The 15,028-nt window shown below is 41.3% G+C and overlaps 1 protein-coding gene across 2 annotated transcripts in view; it reads right to left on the bottom strand.

Moving 5' to 3' along the window:
• Positions 1-15,028, bottom strand: part of FLI1 (Fli-1 proto-oncogene, ETS transcription factor) — a 106,990-nt gene that overhangs the window by 47,011 nt on the left and 44,951 nt on the right. For both annotated transcript variants that reach the window (XM_075603311.1, XM_075603313.1), the window contains 2 exons: positions 11,507-11,710; positions 9,492-9,560 (listed from right to left, as the gene is read on the bottom strand). In XM_075603311.1, coding sequence (XP_075459426.1) covers positions 9,492-9,560; positions 11,507-11,710 — 273 coding nt within the window. The remainder of the gene's footprint in view (positions 1-9,491; positions 9,561-11,506; positions 11,711-15,028) is intronic.

The following is a 15,028-nucleotide window of genomic DNA, read 5'->3' as shown; positions in this document are numbered from 1 at the left end:
AATCCAGGAAGCAAGCTACGAAGAAATCCACGAAACAATCCACGACACGATCCAGGAACAGGAACCCATAAAAGAAAAAAACATAACAAATTAAACATTAAAATAATAAAACATGACAATCAAGGGTTGTACTAGTTTTATTCTTAGTGAATCTGTATTAAAATACCTTGTTCCGGGGTCTTCTTGACGTCCGGTGCCACGCCCTGGTCTTCAATCTTCAGGAGGAGGTCCGTCCTCCTCGGCATCTGCCTTCAAAATGAGACGACATAGGCTTTTAAAGGCCTATGACGTCACATTTGTCGTCATATGGTTCCCACGGCCCTGATTGGGCCGTGAAAACCATGTGTTTTGGCCGATGTAAAAAAATTGATGACGTCACTTAAAGGCAATGCCAGCACAGCCAATCAGAATGGCTTTGCTGCTATTGCCTTTAAGAAAACGTCATGAAATGACACATGGCCGGACTCACATGGTAAGCCAGCCAATCAGAGTAGGGATGGAGTTCCCACGCTCTGATTGGCTGCCTTACCATGTGAGTCCGGCCATGTGTCATTTCATGACGTTTTCTTAAAGGCAATAGCAGCAAAGCCATTCTGATTGGCTGTGCTGGCATTGCCTTTAAGTGACGTCATCAATTTTTTTACATCGGCCAAAACACATGGTTTTCACGGCCCAATCAGGGCCGTGGGAACCATATGACGACAAATGTGACGTCATAGGCCTTTAAAAGCCTATGTCGTCTCATTTTGAAGGCAGATGCCGAGGAGGACGGACCTCCTCCTGAAGATTGAAGACCAGGGCGTGGCACCGGACGTCAAGAAGACCCCGGAACAAGGTATTTTAATTACAGATTCACTAAGAATAAAACTAGTACAACCCTTGATTGTCATGTTTTATTATTTTAATGTTTAATTTGTTATGTTTTTTTCTTTTATGGGTTCCTGTTCCTGGACCGTGTCGTGGATTGTTTCGTGGATTTCTTCGTGGCTTGCTTCCTGGATTGGTTCCTGCACTTGTTCTTGGATTGGTTCCTGGTTTGGTTCCTGGTTTGGTTCGTGGATTTGTTCCTGGATTGTGTCGTGGATGGTGTCGTGGATGGTGTCGTGGATTGGTACGTGAGTAAGCTGATCAACGGGAGTCGGTGGGGGCAAGTAATGGTAAGTTAAATAAAGAAATGTTCTTAATGTAACTGTTTTTTTTGTTGCTTTTTCATGTTTTCATTTTTTATAATGCATATCATTTCTTCCCACTGTATGTATGTCTGTATGTATGTGTACAGATATATATACAGGGTAAGAAATGATAGTGTTGTTAAAGCTTCTAATTCTGTATTGTTAATCATTGTGGCTATGCATTGATGTGTGCTAAATGTATTTTATTTTTAGACAGATGTAAGTTTTGGGCTTCCAGGCCGTACAGTAGGATATGGAAAGCCTTGCTTTAGTATATTGTAATTGTTGGTGTACTTTTGACTATGTTTTGAAGTTGTTCTCTGTTAGGATAGCTTTAGTTCATTGTGTAATTGGTATGGATGGTATTTTAATTGTTTAGGGATGTAAGTGATGTGTGGTAATTCATTGATGGTGAGTTTATTGGATTAAATAATATACTTCTTGTGATGTATGGCGATTTGAGTGAGATTATTGTATTGTTAACATTGATTTGCAGCGTGTACATGCAGTTTACATGTTATGCTACATGTATACACTGTAAATGCAATGTTTTATGAGGCATGTGAGCCTACAGATTGAATGATTAAATGGAATTTGGTTAGGCAATTGGTTTTTATTTCACTGAGGATGTTATGCATAACTGTTGTAGGCATTGCAGGATGGCTTCACCCCTTAATTACCTTTCAGGTTAGTACCCGATAAGGTGATTAAGGGGTTCAGTGTTATGTTAATGATATTCAAATGTTGTGGCTATTTCTAATGTTGGCAACGGACCCCAAGGATGATGCTGGCGACGGAGACTTCTTATTGATGAGGTTAGTACAATTTTCTTTACATTTTAACGGTATTGAATGTGTTTAATAATGGCCAAATAATGTATTATCCCTATGTGGATAATAGTTATTTGGCACATTATTGTACTGTATGTGCTGGGGGAGGGGGTATTAGGCCCAAGGGTATTTGGTAGGACTCCCCTGTGGGTATTGGGTGAGGGTGGTTGGGGGGCTTTGTGGGGGAGGGTATGTGGGTGATGGTGGCTTAACCCCTTAATAACTGTAGCGGTTAATAACCGCTATGGTGATTAAGGGGTTAGGGGACATTAATTTGGATGTTGTAATTCTTGTGTTTGTTTTGCAGAAGCGGATGGGGCATGGGCAGGATGAAGATGAGGATGGCCTTCATCGTGGCAGTGGGACATGGGTGAGTGCTATATGTATTTAAAGTCTTTATTGTTGTGTATGTATTGTAAATGGACAACTGCACTATTATCCATTTGTGGATAATAGTCATTCTGCCCATTACTATACTGTATGTTAGGGGGGTATAGGTGTTGTTGGGTATATATATATATATATATATATATATATATATACATATATAATTATTTAATTATTTATTTAATTCGTTATTGTGGGGCTGGGGTGTGTTTTTTTTATTATTGTGGGTAGTGGGGGTGTGTGAAGGGGGCATTAGCCCCAACGGTGGTTGTTTAGGGCTTGCGGGTGGGTAGCGGGAGGCCTTAACCCCTTCAGGACCGTAGCGGTATTAACCGCTACGGTCGTGAAGGGGTTAAGTGCCCCCGCATCCCCCCCGCAAGTCCTAAACTCACACCCAGGGCCAAATACCCCCCTCACCCATCCCCGCTACCCACAATAACGCTGGCACGGTGGGTTAACCCCTTCATTGCCTTAGCGGTTAGCCGCTAAGGTAATGAAGTGGCTTTTAAATGCCTTTTTCCTGCCTCGGATGCATGCCGGGGGGCTCCGGTGCGGGTATCAGCTCCGGAGACCCCCAGCATCAATCACAGGCAGGAAAAAGGGCTGATTTTTCCTAAGTGTCGCCCTTGCCGATGCTTCTCCTTCAGCAAGTTGCCAACTTTAGTTGGCGGGCTGGATTGGCCATAAAATCTCCAATCTGGCCTGCCGATCAGCACCGAAAAGCTGATCGGGGCTTACTGAATTCAGGCGGGAAAAAAAAAGTCCCGATAAGTGGCTTATCGGCAGCCGGGTGGCGAAAATTTTTTTTTCGGAAGAAAAGTTGCCGATAATTCCCACTTATCGGGGCTTACTGAATCAGGAGGGCAAAAAACGGCTATAAAATGCCGAAAAAGCCTTATCGGGGCTTACTGCATGAGGCCCTAAGTCTCACATGCCCTCCAATACCTCAGCTACAAATTCCATTACTACTGCACTTAGCAAAAGTGATGGCTTCACCTTCTCATAAACTGAGCTGCCAAACCTCAAGATATTGATAGAACAGGTACTGTGCAAATAGCATCCTACAAAATGCAAAACCTAGTGAACAGAGTGTTATTTCCAGACTAAAAATAACACACAGTATGAGATTACGTTAGGGTTTCCTCATTCTTTCCTGCTGACACACACATTGTGTCTGTGTTGGACAGGGCCTATCCCATTCATTTTCATGTGCTACAGAATATATATATATATCACGTGTGAGCACATTCACATGTTTTATACAGGTTTGCACGCACCCCTGCCTTTCAACCATTATCACCCAGCATACAGTGCGCCCACTGCAGCAAGAGATTCTGGGAAATTACATGCAAATGAGCACACAATGTGTCATCTTTTGCCTGGAATATCCATGTGTCTTGGCAGCTTGCAGTATTTGCAGGCTCATGCTATAGTCTGAGGTAACATTAAACATTTAAACTTAAAATCAGTAGTAGGCAATTTATAGCAGTCTGTAAGCCAGAGAAGAGGCTCTCAATTACCTTCAATGGCTGCAAGAGAACATTTACCTGAATGACAATACAAGATGTTACATCTTAGTTTCAAACAGGATCTACAGTATAAAGTATTAGGTAATGGTGGAAGTGTGATGGTATGGGGAGGTATTTACTAGTTCACAGTACATCTACTTATTGAGTTACACACTTACTGTTCCACTTTTTATTGAAAGAAATTAATTTGTTTTATTAGGAAGCAGCTCCCTTGCAGCTTTCCAAGTATAATTATAATATAAGTATTTCTAAAATATGGTCCAAAAAGCTTTATTTACAATGTTTTGGCTGCCTGACGTAGTGGCTAAGTCAGGGCTTTAAAGTTTTTTTTTCTAGGTGGAGATCACGTTGTGCAGACCTTTGGAGCAATGAACACGATCTGGCAGGCAGGACAATCAAAGAGGAGGTCCAATGATCGCTAAGTGCCAAAAGGACTGTGGTGCTCTGGTGCCATGGCTCCACCAGCAAACAAAGGGATAAAGATCTTTTAGTGCATGAAGGTGTCTTATGGCAGAAGATGGCTAAGTAAATATCGGCCATTGTTTCTGATATACATAAAGCTCAACCCCGTTATAGCGCAATCCACTACAACACAGATCTGATTATAACGCGGTGATAACATGGCTCCCATTTTTAATTTTTTATCATTTTTGGGGGCAAACTTCCAGGATTTGCTATATCCTGACGGACGGACACACACCAAAAGAAATATGCTATTCAACAAGCACTCATGCAAATAGGACAAATTCACATAGTTTTTGTGAAAAATAACCAATGTGATAATAAGCGTTTTCACCAACATTTCATTTATACTGTTGTGTCGAAGTGGGTTAAAAAAAAAGTTCTTGCTCAGTGGTTTTAAATTAATTAGTGCTACTCTGTCCTGCTAGTAACATCATCACACTTCAAACGCTGCTTATTACAAATATTTGCAACGCAGCAGGGAAGAATGTTGGAGACCAGCAGCTCTTTTATATAACCACACATCACTGTAATTTTAGAATTGTGGTAGTCTGTGTTTAAGTTAGACTACTTCTAAAACATCTCACTGGTGCAAAACATTGGCACCAGATTGATTTATTTCTATGCTTTCCTTTTTTTCTTATGTTCTAGCAGGGAGATTGAGAACTCACCCCTCTATTTATGGCATATTCTATGATAATTGTTGTTTTTCTTTTCTGGAATTAGCTGTTAACGGTATTCTAATATATGAAATAATCATTAACTTGATGGAGGACACGTTACATATCTGAGTACCTTCATTGTTTGCCCACCTGTGATATATGTTGCTCCACTGGACATGACATTGTATTGTATGTCTTTATTTATATAGCGCCATTAATGTACATAGCGCATTGTAATTGTAGGAGGTTGTCTTGTAATGTACATTTCATCAGACTTCGTTTTCTGGATGAGTTCACATTTGCAAAGCTCACTTGGATGACTTAATAAAGTGTTTTCATCTTAGAAATTGGACCCAAGAAAATGATTAGTTACTGAGTAGAGTTGGCCTGCCACTAATACCCTTTTAAAAGATGCAGCCCCATGTAGCAGGGGAAAAGGTTTATCAATGCCAATGCCCCAACACTCACACCCACATCTACCTGTGGTTTCACTTGGCCCTCTCCCCCCCTGCGTGGGGGTGCCACCGGGTTCCCTGATCGCGACCGGCGGCCATTATTTCTCCCAATTCAATGCTTTATTGCTACCTACACACGGAGAGAGACACACGGACACACGGAGACAGACACACCACACCCCCTGCACGATGGTGGAACCGTGGTGTCGGATCCCCAGCACCCTGCTCCAGTTTTGTCCTGCGTGAGGGTACCCACCCACCCACTGATTGCAGCGGCCATTTTTTTGTTTCGCGATCCCGGTTATAACGCAGTCGTATCGGGTGGACCCCAAACATCGCGTTATAACAGGGTTCAGCTGTAGTTACATACTCTAGTAGATGAGGTAAAAAAGACATATGCCCATCCAGTTCAACCTATGTAAATTTAGACAACAGATGCTTATCTTATATTTGTATTGACAGTATTTTGATCCAGAGGAAGGCAAACAGAAAAACAAAGTGAAACATAAGGGGCAAAAAACAATTCCTTCCTGACTGCAATAATGGCATACAGATTTCTGCCTGTATCAACATCATTCCCATGTTTACCTATTTGGTATATCCCTGTTTACCTTTCCTTTCTAAACAGATCACTTTTTTGAAGATATTTATTGTATCTGCCATCACACTCTCCATGGGTAATGTATTCCATATTTTAACTGCCCTTACTTTAAAGAACCCTTTCCTTTGTTTCTAGTGAAATCTCTTTTCCTCCAACCTGACATTGTGTCGTTTGTACTGTCCTTTGAATGAATAGTTATTTTGAACAAGATTCTTGTTTTTTACCCTGAATATATAGTTATCATATCATTTCTAAGATGCCTCTTTTCTAATGTAGACATCTAATTTTTGAGATGGCCACTCATAAATCAGATTATCCATCCCCTTTATTAATTTGGTGGCTCTTCTATACACTTTTTTAGTTTCACAATGTCTTTTTATGGAGTGGTGCCCAAAACTGTACTCCATATTCAAGGTGTCCTTTTTCTAATGCTTCATACAGGGGCATAATTATGTTTACTTCCCATCCATACCCTGTTTAAGGCAAGATATGATCTTATTTCCCTTTGCAAAAACTGCCTGACATTGGACACTATCGATAAGCCTGCAGTCTACAAGCACTCCTAAATTTTTCTCCATCAAAGATTTACTTAATTTTGCCCTATTTAATGTGTAAGTTGCCTGTTTATTCTTGTTTCCCAAATGTATAACATATATAATGCATAACATTATATGTAACCTCTTCTCCCATTTACCTGTCCAAATTTCCAGTCTATCCAAAACCTTCTGGAGAGAAATTACATCCTGCTCTGATTTTACTACTTTGCACAATTTAGTGTCATTAGCAAAGATGGAGACTTTGCTCTCTTTGCCAACCTCAAGGTCATTAATAAACAATATTAAAAGCAGGGGTCCCAGTACCGATCCTTGAGGTATTCCACTTATAACTTTAGCCCAACCTGAAAAGAATCCATTTATGACAACTCTCTGTTGTCTCTTCTTCAACCAGTTCTCAATTCAGGAGCAAATATCTGTCAAAATATTTCCTTTATTTTGTACACTAACCTCTTGTGTGGAACTGTATCAAAAGCCTGTGCAAAATCTAAGTAGACCACATCAACTGCATTACCCTGGTCTAAATTCCAAGTTGCCTCCTCAAAGAAACTAATACGGTTAATTTGGCATGACCTATCCTTCATAAATCCATGCTGACTATTACTAATAATTTTGTTATCCGTTAGGTATTTCTGAATATGATGAACCCGTACTAAACCTTCAAGTAGCTTCCCCACTATTGATGTCAAGCTTACAGTTCTGTAATTCCCTTGTAGTGGTCATTCTCCTTTCTTTTGTTTTTTTAAATATAGGCACCATATCTGCTTTACACCAATCTTGTGGTACTGAGCCTGTGAAAATGGAGTCCTTGAATATTAAATGTAATGGTTTCTCTATTACTGATCTTAGCTCCATAAGAACCTTTGGGGCCTGGTGCTTTATTTACATTCATTTTATCAAGCCACCTATGCACTTCATCCTCAGTTAACCAATTGTTCATTAATACAGAATTTGCGGCTTCCTCTTGTTGCAATATTTTTGCAATTGACTCCTCCTTGGTAAATACATAGACAACAGAATGTATTTTAATACCTCTGCTTTTTCCTTACCTCCAATAATTTGCCTGCCCATCTCATACTGAAAGGGGCCTATATTTTGTTTTCTAATATTTTTGTTATAGTGTACTTAAAGAACTTTTTGGGGTTGATCTTTCTTTCTCTTACAATTCTTTTCTAATTTTACATTTTTGATAATCTGATTGCCCTTTTGCAACTTTTGTTACATTCCTTATAATTCTGATACGATGCATCCGTCCCTTTTGACTTTAAGAATGTAAACGCCTGCCTCTTCCTTTATATTTTCTCCCCTACCAAGCACACTGCTATACATTTATCGAACCTCCAAAGACAGCTCTGTCAATGTACCTTTCCACTCTGCAGAATCCTTTTGTGGTCCAGCAAGCTTGACATTTTTTTTTGATACACAGGTCTACCTTTGCATTTCAGGAACAAATTTACCAGGTAAAAATCAAACCAAAACAAAACTCAGATGTAAAAAGTAATACACCAAGACACCCATCACAAGGCACCTGTCATTCCCAAGTGACGCCAAAACCAAGAAGGATTAAGCAAAAAGGGCAAAGCGGAAAGACAACAAAAAAGAAAGCCAGAGTGAAATGGGTGAAGAGAAACAGAGGCGGGGGGGGGGGGGGGGGTGGGGGGGGGGGGTGGGAGGTCGTAACAAAGAGTGAGAGGAAAACAAAAGGAACGGCTGCACAAAATTAATGTGTATGTAAGAGTGTATTTTTGGGCCTAATTTGAACACGCCAAAGGAGCCTTTTGTCAGTGGCCATCAAAGCTCTGGAGAGAGAGCTCACTGATTAGTTTTTGTCTTGCTAATGCACCTTGATTCATGGAGTGAGAGCTCCTGCAGATACAGGTGAAGGTCTGGAAGAAACCAGAGTGAGGAGGCACTTGAGCTCATGAGCCTATTATGTGACAGACAAAGGCCACACCTGCAAAGAGAGTGTGAATACAATATCTGCCTGGATGGCCATATCGTAGGCTCCCAGAAGCTCAAGTGTTAGCTTAGAAAACAAAACTGTGTTTAACCCCTTTACTGTCAGTGAGCCCTGTTCAGTACCGGTATAGTAGCAGATCTTGCATTTTAACGGTTTCTCATTTTTGTATAAATGTGTGCTGTTTTATGTGTATTTATATGCTGTATCTAGCATGTTCAGTACTGTATACGATAATGATATTATTTTCTATACAGTTTCTACCTTGTTTCAGGCAGTAAATTCAGAGATGCTTGTAAAAGAGAATATGAGAATCAACAATGTGTATGTAACATCTTCACTGTTACTTTTAACATCAGCTCAGTTTTCCCCAGTGCTAACTTTTAGTGTGTGGTGGAGAAGCACTTTGGTCTGCTGGGTAAAGTCTCGTTCTAAGCAAATAATGCAGCAGCAGTTCTAAAGTGAAATGAGTTATGAAACAGTTTTTAGAAATTCACAATTTCAGAGGAAAATACTGGAAAAAAAAAAAAAAATATATATATATATATATATATATATATATACAGTGTTCGACAAACCTATACATTTGCTCGCCCCAGGCGAGTGGATTTAACCCCCGGGCGAGTAAATATTGGCCCAAGCAGCACACGTTTGGTACTAGGTGGCGAGTAGATTTTTTTGTGTGGCGAGTAGATTTTTTGGTGATTTGTCAACCACTGTATATATATATATATATAGTGTCAATTTAAAATGGATTTTGAAGAATTTTGTAGGAGGGTCTTGAAACATGCTGGAAGAATTAATAAAACATTAGTAGTACATCACGCTTCTCCAATACTGAAGGGGAGGACTAATATTATTATAAAGATAATTAATATTTACCCTCTTTGGCAGTCACTCGTGAAGACTGGTCTGTATGTGGCGGAGCAGTATATCCCAATGATGAGCTACCTACATAACAGAAAAAAGATGGTATTAACATACTAGTCACTTCTAGGACAGGATTTTCTGTTGCTGCCAGCATAATGGGGTTTAAGATGCAGGTATAGGGGGGGGAGATTGTTACCTCTACAGATGTATTGTTGAAGGACAGAAGAAATGTCATTGAGCCCATCATTATGGGACTGAATAGATCATGGATGGATGTAAGGATTCTTAGGCTTTGGTCCTGCTGCGTCCGGCGGTGTGCGCAGCTGCGTGCGCGTTACTCACCTGCAGGGGTTTCCTCCCGAGCCGGTCCCAGTCCCCCCTCGCTGCACTGCTCACTATGCGCTGTGACGCGTCAGCCGCCAGGGGATGCAAGAGAATTGCGATCCCGAGCGGTGACGAGTCACGTGGTGCGCTGGTGAGCCTATCAGCGGCGGGAGCTGGAGCCGTCTGCCTCCAAAAGGTAAGAGAGGTGTGTGTGTGTCGACGGAGGGATCAGCTGTGAGGGCATGTGTAGGGGGGGAGCTGCTTACCTTTCAGCCGGCAGTAGCACCCTCCTGCAGCCCGGGAGACCGACCCCAGCTGCAGCCACCCCCTGGGGGGGGGGGGGTGTATTGGACGGGAGCGGTGGAGGGGGGGGAGTAGCACTCTGCTCAAACCACGCCCCCTGGCCGCCGCTCCCTACAGACCGCAGAAAGCCTCAAGTGCCTCTCCACGCGCAGCCTGTCTGCAGTGTGGGCGCGTGGTCTGAGGCAGTGGGGCCTTAGCCTTAAGGTTATAAAGCCTATCATTTAAATGAGAGATTACAGGATAGATGTCATGTTACTGATCATGTCACTCAGGGACATAAACTGTGATAGTTACTTCTTGAACTGAAGCAGCAGTGATATGACCAGTAGCTTGCTGCCACATTAAACACTAAGAGAAGGATTTAATGGGGGTTTGAAGTGAAAATTAATTAAACCAACTAAAGGGAGATTGGCTCATAAGGGAGGAGGCTGTCAAATGGTAACCAAACTCGTACAGTGATGTATTATAATAGAGTTGAATATGGAACATGTAATATCTCAAAGTAAAACTTCAGAATTGTCATTTAAAATCTTCAGAAAATTGTACTACAAAACTGTTTATCACTGAACAAAAGGGGTTAATTCATTCATAAGATACCAACCTACCAAGAAGCATTTGCTGTCAAACTACTCAGTGACCCCAGTGGGAAGCAGGTCAGGGGTCATTATTGGTTGAGCGGGATATGACATTGGTTAGATCTGACACATGGGATACAGATGCCTGCTTTATCCTCAGGAAGGGGGAGGCGGGTGAAGTTATTTCCTGCTCTCCTTGTGTGGGGCAGTAAAGTGCAAAATCACTAATAGTAGAAGTGAAGCTGGGAACAGCCCCAGGAAACAAGGAAAGAGCAGAGGTAAAAGGCCAGAAACCAGCAAGCAGAGGAAGGTGGTATGAATTCATGGCAAGAGTAACCCTGTTTCCTGTTGCAGTGCTCCTTGACTCCCAGCCACTGCTCATGGTTTGATAACAAAGACTGAGTTATCTGTTCATCTTTCTTAGTCCACCCCCTACTGGGCTCATTTACTGAAAACATTTTGAGACTTGCGTATTGAGTTACTGCATAACACTGAGTGGCTATGCAGAAGGTTGTGGATAGTTTGATGGGTTTTTTTTTCTGTGTCAATTAAGGTTGTGATATCTTTTAGGGACCAAATTAAGGTTATTTATAGATTATATTATATTGTTCAGAGTTTTCAAAGCAGGGGTTTTCTTTAAATGTACTGTTAGTATACTTGAAGTAGCTATTAGTTTTCCAAAAGTTCTGTACATTATAATTCTATCTATGAAAAAAATGAATATTGATCCTGTTAAAGTTATCACAACCTACAATGAATCAGTATTTATTCAGGACCAATGCAAGTACTGGATATTTAAACTACTGTATACTTGGTGGCACTTACTTTCCCTGAGGTAGCTGAGATGAGAAAGTAAAACTTCTGTGTTATACAGAGATGTGCTCCGTAGGAAATCCTCTTTGCCCATTTTACACAGTTCCTTGCCATCCATATTTTGAAACGGGGCAGCATCAATTTCCATCAGTCCATATTCTTTGATCGCCCACTCCAGCCACTGGCGCACATGGTCCTGACTCCACAAGGTGGGATCTAGCCATTAAGAGAATGGAACAACTGAAGACTTATTCCGGAGAAACAAATTGGTTTCTGTCTATAGAACAATATGATTTTGGCTGTGGTATAAATACTTTACAAAACACTGATCTGTAAATTATGGATATGTCTTCAGACATCTATCTCCAAAGTAAAAAAAACACCACAGAAGACATACATTTTTGAGGTCTTGGTCTACTTGTTTTAGTCTTTTGATATATAAACTAGATGAGTGTTAGATTTATTCTATACACAACACTGAATATTTAGTATTATCTACAACAAGCTGTTTTTGTAATAAAGATATATTGTAAGGATGACAATTAGACAATTTTACAAGTAGCCCTGTCCTGCAACAATCATTTAGTAGTAAATGAATCGATGCTTAGGACTCTCTTAACGCAGTTTCAACACTACAGTTGTGCGAACACAAAAAAAAAAATTAACCGTGAAATGTAGTAAAATTACCAAAACATTTGTAAAAAATATATAGTGAATGGAAAGACGGCGAGCTCGCACATCTCTTTTCAACACTAAGCCACAATAAATTGTGACATACAGTATCATTTAAAGTGAGCTTTTTAAGTGATAAAAACAGTTAGACTACAGTTAATATATATATAGTTAATATACTCACTTTCTTCATGCAAGACCAATAACCAATAACCTCAGCTGATATGACATGGATCTAATTGCATTCTCTTCACAGGTATGTTCCTGATGTTGAAACCCTCTGTATAAGACTGAATCTGGCCTTGTTGAATTGATATATAAGTTAGTATGTTTGAATGTAAAAAGTTTTTTTTTTTTTGTTTCCTCTTAACTCTGTGCTGTTAATTGACCAAATGGAACAAGCTGACTGATTGGGGAGGGGGAGGATCATGTGACTGTTTTTTGTGTATAATACTAACACCTTTGCTGCATTGGGCAGGAACTGCATTAGGCAGTGAGGCATGTAAAGTGAGCTTTTTAAGTGATAAATACAGTTAGACTACAGTTTGACTGGGGACTGCTTCTTTCTGCACACTCTTTTACTCAAGATAACAAACGGTAAGCTATTCAGATCGCACTATGATCCCAAGCTTGTTAGCCTGCATAGTTTAACCCCCCACCCCTTTACAACTTCTTTCACTGCAGCCTCTCCCAAAACTGACTGCACAAAACACTGAAACCCTGAATTGACCCTAGCATTGCAATGCAGCAAAACACTTGACAAGGTACAGGCCCACCCCTGCTGTTTAGTCTGCACACACTCACTCTGCTCACAACAGCTCCTTGCAGCACTGCCTACCTCTGGCATCATGAACCTGCTATGTCTTCTAACTTTTTTCTTTCTCCTGGCCTCATGGAGATGTTACTCCCTCTATCCACTACAAACTCCTCCATCCTGGCCCACACCCAACATCACCATACACCCTGGACTACTCAAAAGCCTTGCACTATCTACTGAATGTTGGTGGAGAACTCTAAAAACCAGCACACCAACCACCGCACACTCAAATGGCAAACACCACAAATCTACAACTTGCAAACAACTACCCAAATTTCTACTCATACTATTACTCTCTCTAGCAGGTGATGTTGAAACTAACCCAGGTCCTCCCATTTCAGCTCTGTCCCATGCCCCTGAGAATTCCACCTTTAAATTCCAAAAAGGGCTATCTGTCGCCCATATAAACATCCGGAGCCTGCTGCCCAAACTGGATGAACTAAGGGCATGGTGCCTTATGCATAAACCCAAAGCCATCGTTCTTACAGAAACATGGCTATCCTCTAAAACCCCTGATGCAAATATCGCCATTCAGGGATACTCCATTTTTAGGAGAGATAGGTCAAAGAGAGGAGGAGGGGTGTTATTTTATATTGCAGACACCTTACAATTTACACTGTTACATTGCCCACCAAGTCCACCCTCTTTTGAAACTCTAGTTGGCAAAATCTGCCTCCCCTTTTCTAAGCCCATCTTGCTTGCTGGCATCTACCGCCCCCCTAAAGCCCCTCTACAATCCTTAACTGATATCACCCAATTTCTTGGCTCCATTTCCTCTCTGAATGAGAAGAGTGAGCTGCTAGTTCTAGGGGATTTCAACTTCAATTGGCTTGACCCTAAAAACCACAAAATCCAGATACAACTCAAGTCACTTAACCTATCGCAACTCATTTCCCAACCCACACGAATAAACCTGAAGTCGCATAACCATTCTTTGCTAGACTGGATTCTCTCCTCAAACCCCAGCAGAATCCAATCCTCTGGCATCCTTCCTGATATTTTCAGTGACCATGCAATAGTGTACTGTGTAAGGAAAATTAAACCGCCCCATTCAAGCCCTAAAGTTCTCCTCACTAGAACATTTAAAAACTTTAACCCACAACAGTTTCTGGATGACCTTACCAACTGCCCATGGCACAGAATCGATTTAATTCCCGACCCTGATTCTGCGCTCGACTATTTCCAATCCGAGTTCTTAAAACTCTGCGATACCCATGCTCCACTATGCAGAATAAGGGTACGGGGTGCCCACCTTCCATGGGTTACACCTGACCTTATAGCACTCTACCAGTTCAGGGATGCCTTGTGGAAAAGCTACAAAGTAACTGGCACTACCAAGGATCTCAATCACTACAGATGCCTGCGGAACGTGTGCACAAGGCAAACAAGGTATGCAAAAGCACAATATTACTCTGACAATCTCCACCAAAATACATCAAACCCAGCTAACTTCTGGAAGGTTATCAACAATATATTCCAGGCTCCTAACCATCAACAACCAAGTAATATCACTAAGGGGGATATTACTCTGACAAACCCCACTGACATTGCAAATGCATTCAATGATTACTTTGTGGGGTGTGCCACTAACTTATTAGCGAAACGCAGCACAAACCCCAAACATGAATCTCATCCTGGGAGTATCCCTACAGTCCCACCCCCTCCCAACACTGCCCACAATTTTCAATTTAGCCCAGTATCTGAAGAGGAGATTACACAAGCGCTCCTCAAACTAAAACTAAGCAGCCAATGTGGACCCGACTTACTACAATCTAGGTTCCTACGACTTGGTGCCCCAGCCATTGCCAAACCAATTGCGTCCATAGTCAACTCTATCCTGTTTGCAGGCCATATCCCTAAGACCTGGAAAACTGCCAGAGTTGTCCCAATCTTCAAAAGTGGGGACAAAAACACTGTCTCAAACTACAGGCCAATCTCACTTCTCCCAATTCTATCCAAAGTTATGGAAAAATGTGTCCACTCCCAATTAAGCGATTTCTACACCAAGACAAATTTCCCTAGCCAATTCCAATCTGGGTTTCGTC

This window comes from Ascaphus truei, chromosome 6, assembly GCF_040206685.1.
Source record: "Ascaphus truei isolate aAscTru1 chromosome 6, aAscTru1.hap1, whole genome shotgun sequence".
NCBI classification, from domain to species: Eukaryota; Metazoa; Chordata; class Amphibia; order Anura; family Ascaphidae; genus Ascaphus; species Ascaphus truei.
The sequence above is the reverse complement of the archived record's forward strand: the minus strand, read 5'-3'. Positions and strand labels throughout refer to the sequence as shown.